The 6,454-nt window shown below is 33.9% G+C and overlaps 1 protein-coding gene across 1 annotated transcript in view; it reads right to left on the bottom strand.

Annotated features, from left to right (window-relative positions):
- The window catches only part of Pphln1 (periphilin 1), a 127,704-nt gene that overhangs the window by 51,480 nt on the left and 69,770 nt on the right, over window positions 1-6,454 (bottom strand). The window contains 2 exon segments of the mRNA XM_013018796.1: window positions 1,357-1,497; window positions 5,267-5,386. Coding sequence (XP_012874250.1) covers window positions 1,357-1,497; window positions 5,267-5,386 — 261 coding nt within the window.

The raw sequence follows: 6,454 nt of genomic DNA on the forward strand, positions 1-6,454 counted from the left end.
AATTAAATTAAAAAAAGAATAAAAATGTTATCATAAAACCCATTATTTTACATTAAAAAAAAAAAAACACGATCCTCAGATCTCAGCCTCCTAAGTAGCTAGGATTACACTGGCAGGAGCCACAGGTGCTTGGCCTTGCTTAACTTCTTATTAACATATGAAAACCAAGTGCTATAGGAAAAAGAGTCCCATAAGTCTCCTATTATATAGCACTTTTTTGTTTTGTTTTATAACTTGCTATTAGGGTCACACTGACCTGGAACTTGAAATCCTCCTACCTCAACTTTCCAAGTAGCTGGGATTACAAGTATGTACCACAGGGCCCAGTTGTTTTATAGAATTTCTAATAACTGTTTTTACTTCTCCAGTAGCATCAGAAGTCCCTTTAAGATTTGTTTTTCTTTCTAGGTTATAAGCCCTTGCTTGTAATAATGTCAATGTACCATAACATCAGATATCTCACATGCTTCAACTGACAGATGTAGACAGATAGTCTCACTCTGGTAAATCAAACATATAGGTTTCTAGGGAGTATTATAAAAATTAATTTTGTGCTAAATAATTTTGTATGTGTACTGATAAGTTAGATTGCATACCTGACTGCTAACCTACTTTCTCAAGATTAAAGAGATCCAAGATGAGTAACAGTGATAGTGAAAATACTAATAAACAGCAATCCAGATTATTGCTCTTCTGTTATTTATCAGGGCTATCTACTAGATTCTAACAGAACCTTGTCTTCAAACAACTACTATTTAACTCAGCACTGGTGGCTCATACCTATAATACAAGCCACTCAAGAGATTGATATCTGAGGGTGGTGGTTAAAAGCCAGCCCAAGAAGGAAAAAAAAAATCTGTGAAATTTCATCTCTAACAAACTAAAAGGAAGCTGGAAGTTGAGCTGTGGCTCAAGTGATACGAGTGCTAGCCTTGAGCAAAAAAGCTCAGAGCACTAAAGCCCTGAGTTCTAGCCCTAGGACCCATAGCAAAAAAAAAAAAAAAAACCCTACAAGGAATCTAACAAACATGTATAGAACACTTACTACCTAGCAAGAATAGGGACCAGGCATTTTTCTAGTCAAATTAGAACAGTCCCTGATTTGCAGTGACTCAAGAAAAGCTGAAACTATGGCTCAAGTAGGTCACAGGGCTGCTGACTAACCCAAGTACCACCAAATAAACAAAGATGGGACAACACTAATCAAAATGACTGTGAAATCCACTTTGAAAAAGATGTTTTTAATGGAATTTCATAGTCACAATGGAAAAAGGCAAATGTCTTTTTTTCAGTAAATATTTACATGTCAATAGTGTCATGAATCAAAAATGTACCTTAAGAAGAATACATTCTTACCTGTTCAATCTCTTTGGTTTTTGATGCTATTGCTTTAGAGCGACTGTCTAGCTGACTGTCTTCAAATAATTCTATCCCATCCGTTGTATTCGACTCAGGTTCTTCCGGCTGGTCAATGAATAATGGTGCCGCAGGTACCGTCTTGAAAAACATTAATAAGTTTTTAATCACTTTCAGATAAGACATCTTACAGCACTTCAGAGAGCTTGTGAGCAGGCACTACGTGGTAGAAAGCTTATATTAAAAGCATTAGGACTCACCATTTTTTTCTTTTCTTTTTTTTTTGCAAGTTTTGGGGCTTGAACACGTGGCCTGAGCACTATCCCTGAGCTTCTTTGTTCTCAAGGCTAGTACTCTACCATTTGAGCCACAGTACCACTTCAGCTTTTTCTGAATGGTTTATTGGAGATAATGAGTCTCACAAAACTTTCCTGCCCAGCCTGGCTTTGGTCCTTATCCTCAGATTTCAGCCTCCTGAATAGCTAGGATTACAGGCATGGGCTACCAGTACCTTGCAGTTCTTACCATTTTTTAAGAAAAGAAATATTCAATTTCATTATGCATAATGAACATATATGAAAAGGATTAAATGGAAAATGTTTGCATGGTTGATTAAATGGGAAATGACTTATTTTAAGAAAATGCCTTCAGGCTTATTCCATTCCAAAATTATACTTCATTCTACAGAAGGTTTTGTTCCATAACTTTTCCATAAGCAATCTATTTATGAAGCACTGAGGAAAGAAAAAAGTGAGACTTACATGCACACATAAATATAATGAGAGAAAAAGAAAGGGAGGAGGGGAACAAACTGAGAAGATTATGTTCAAAAGACAAAACACTTGCACCTATATCTAGGAACTAATTTAAATCATTAAAAAGAAAACTCCACAGAGCAGTAAGGATTACTTCCATTTTAGAACAACAATTAGCCAGCAAATAAATACAAATAACCTTATAGTCTGAAAGTCATGCCCTATCAATATATCAATATACTAACAATTGTGTGATAAAGGACAGACGGGAGTGTATATTTAGGTCCATATGTACAGGGAATCTCAAGAATACCAACTATTAAACTAGTAACCAAAATTTTCTCTACAGAAATGACATGGAAGTAATGAATAGGAAGCAAAGGACACTCTGTAAATAACTTGATGCTATTTGGATTCTGACACATACATGTGTTATCTACTTTAAGAAACAAACTATGTTTAACAAGTCCATGTTATACATATTAAGGAATCGAAATCATAATCATTTAGGAAATAAATGCCATTATATATATCACATTTCTAACACTATGTCATTATATCCATTTTATTATCTTAAGCAAGCTCCCAACTTTTCTAACTCCTCTTACTCAGGCTGCTTGGGAAGAAATTTTATAACCAAAACAAAAGAAAAAGAAAAGAAAAAAGTGACATTAGATCAGACTATGAGTGAAACATGACTGTAAGACATGGACAGGGGGATACACAGTTAGAAGGGCCTAACTAATTCTAGCAATAGACAATCCTGGATGGTGGCTAAGGAAATTAGGCTATTTATACTATCTTTGTTCTTATTATCTCTAAGGAAAAAATAATACTGTTTCTCAATTCAGCTTTACTTATGTCAATGCAAAACTATAACCAAAACATTGAAATTCACAACACACTCAGTAGGTTTCATCTTAATTTTAGGATGCTGTTGTCTAGACAGCTGTCCCTTCAAAATTCATGTTGAAATTTAATGTCATTGTAACTTCATTAGGAAGAGGCCTTTAGGAGGTGATTAAGTGGTGAAAAGCCTTTGTAAAGAGGGACTTCAAAGAATGCCCCCACTCCTCCCATCTTTTGCCCCAATGTTACTGATTATTCAGTTTTAAGATTCCACTAAGTAATGAAAGAACACAAGAAGAATTTGACATCTGAAAGCTGTCATAAAAATATGTTAAATTAAGACATAAAAATAGTGGTGAGATGGGATGAATATACCATTAGAACTTGTAAAAATGAAGTCTTGCCAATATGTATTCATAATATATAAAATGAAAGAATAAAAATAAATACTCAAGTTAGAAATCAGTCTTACTCCCAAATAGTGAGGTGTACTACCTACTATTAATATTAAAACAACTACTCCAAATAATTAAACCAAAATTATTCAAATTAACTATTACACCCATTACTATAATGTTCATGCTTTTAAATAGTACTAGAAAAGTGTTCTAAAAAATTGACACACTATAATTTTTTTTGACACATTTACTCAAGAATATGTAAGAAATCTCAAAGTTACAATGACAGGGAAACCTTGACCTATTTAAGAATAATTGCTATCTAAATGACCAGTCAGCATTTTTTAAATGTTCTATTCATGTAAGTTTGATACCATGTATACACAATATACATTAGCTATTTTGGAAGTGATCTATTGAATAATATACAAAAATCTTTTGAATAATATATATAACAACATATTATATATTTGCTTAGACCTTGAGTTCAAGCCTCACCCCACACCATTCCTAAGTTATCCCATAGCCAGAATTCTACTTTGAATATAAATTACTATACAGATTTTTATGTTCCTTTATATCATCTCAAAATTCATCTTTCCAATATCAAACTTCTCTCTATATAGAAAGCTACAGTAAAAAAAAAGTTTCTGTGGGTATCTTGGGGATATTAGGTTAAAAAAAAATCTATTTTTCACTCAGGGTTTCTCATGCTAGCCAATCATGGAAAAAATAGGTTCCATTCAGAAATGGATGTGGATACAAACTTTTCTGTCAAGAAGTTATCAAGGCATTATTCATCAAGGACTTTGTAACAATAAGTTACTATGTGGGCATAACTAAATTGATTTGATGCTAACGTTTCTTTTGAACTCTACCATTCATTATTTGATAACTGCCTTGGAGTCTTACCATACGAGGGTTTAAGTTTAATGAGAATATGTGTTACCATTTGAAAAACCCAACTTATTCTTTGAAATGGGTGAAAGTGCCAGTAGACTGTTACAGATGTCTTTATCCAGGATAATAAGACATGACAAATGAGATGTAATAAGGTTAAAAACATTAGCAGTATAGTTTGGTTACAACATACTATACACTAATACTATCTTATAAAAGGAAAGAAAATCAATTGATAATTGAAGAAAATGTATGTCCTAAAACTTAATTTTCTCCATAAAATGTCTCTATTTTCTTTTTAGAGACATTAATGTTACACAGATGTTTTTTTACTTCATTTAAACATATTTTATTTAATTTATTTATTTTGCAGTCCTGGGGCTTGAACTAGGTCCTGGGTACTATCCCTGAGCTTCTTTTGCTCAAAGCTAGCAACCACTTGAGCCACAGTGCCACTTCCGGCTGTTTCTGTTTATGTGGTACTGAGGAACTGAACCCAGGGCTTCATGCATGGTAGGCAAACACTCTATCACTAAGCTACTTTCCCAGCTAAATGTATTTTAATATGAACATTTCATAATGTTCGGTGGACCCCAATGTTCTCATTTCTTTGATAATCAAGATCCATCATAGATCTCAGGTAGCTCAAACAATGCTTAATTTCGTTCTTGAGATATTAAATAATGCATAATGTGTAATATAAATACAGTCCACATGTTAAGTCAAATTGTTTAACTTTCTGAATTCAGTGGTTTGACTGATGGCTAAACATGAGATACTTGGAAAGCAGAGGACTATCAGTAACACATAAATAATGCATTTTAGTTCTATACTCCTAAAGCATTGCAGCCACTCAGGCACAGTGTGATGATTATTACAACCCTGTATAGTACATTTACCAATCCATGAGGATAATTTCCTCCAAGCATATTCTGAAGTACTGTAACAAACCAAGTATTTTCCACTCATAATTTAAAATCCAGACAAAATTTTCACATGTGAGCATACCTCAAACTCAGAAATTTCAGGCAAGTTACTCTCATCCGACTTCTCTAACTTTTCCGCAGCCCACTTGCTTGCAGCCTCAGCCAGTTCCTTTTCGGTTAACCTAGTGGGTTTGTCTAACACCTAATAAAAATCCACGAACATTTCCGTTACAATTCTCAAGGGCTTTTAAACTTCAAGTACATTGAGAAGCACACCCTAGTAACACTTCAAATTACATCAACTTCCAAATGTAGGACAAACAGGTTTCTTCATTTTTGCTCCTTCAACCAAACTACATAGATTCCTTAAAGTAGTAATATCTTTGAGACACAGATTAGATCTAACTCAATTTCATTTACATAAAACTTCAGGAACTCATCTAAGGAACAAAGCAAAAGACAAAGACAACTCATACGCTAATTGTATATGGAATAAAAATGACAGTACACTGATTGATCTCAACTTTTTATTTTTAATTATATTCAGTGAAAAAAATGCCAAAAATGAATTAAGATAAATTCGTAATTAATGCAACAAGAAAGTCTGGAAAACTAGGAAAGAGGGAAAAAGACAGGAAAACCTGTCTTTATAATTTGTAATAAATTATATAAATCCTACTCATTACCTGAGTTTTTGTGCTTAAATCCACCACTTGAGTCTACCACTATTCCTTTATCAAATCAGACACAATTACAAAGAAATCTTGCCTCTGGAGTTACAGACTGGATCTGAAGTGGTTTAATCATCAGCTAGAAAGAATGATTTCATATGCATAATGTATGAGGCTTTCAGCCTTGGCACTCTCAGTTACAAGATGGAGCTAATATTACTTAGTTTACGACATACTTGTGAAAATATGATAGGTAATGGGCCTGAAAATGTCTAGGATAATGCTTAATACCCATTTTTCCTTGTTTTCCATTCATTGTTAAAACATATTTGGAAAACACATCAATACACACACACACACACACACACACACACACACACACACACACACAGGCTGCCTCCTGGGAAACTTGGTCTTCACAAGATAAAAATGAGTCCATCATTCTATCATGACTTATGTAGCCACCTCCAATCCCCACCTAAAGGCACCCCAGTCCCTAATCCTTGGTGAACTTCATGATACTACATAAACTTCAACCACCTGATCCTTTCTTTGGGTCACATCTTGCATATGGCTCCTACCATGCCTATATATATATA

This window comes from Dipodomys ordii, unplaced genomic scaffold, assembly GCF_000151885.1.
Source record: "Dipodomys ordii isolate 6190 unplaced genomic scaffold, Dord_2.0 Scaffold42, whole genome shotgun sequence".
Lineage (NCBI taxonomy): Eukaryota > Metazoa > Chordata > Mammalia > Rodentia > Heteromyidae > Dipodomys > Dipodomys ordii.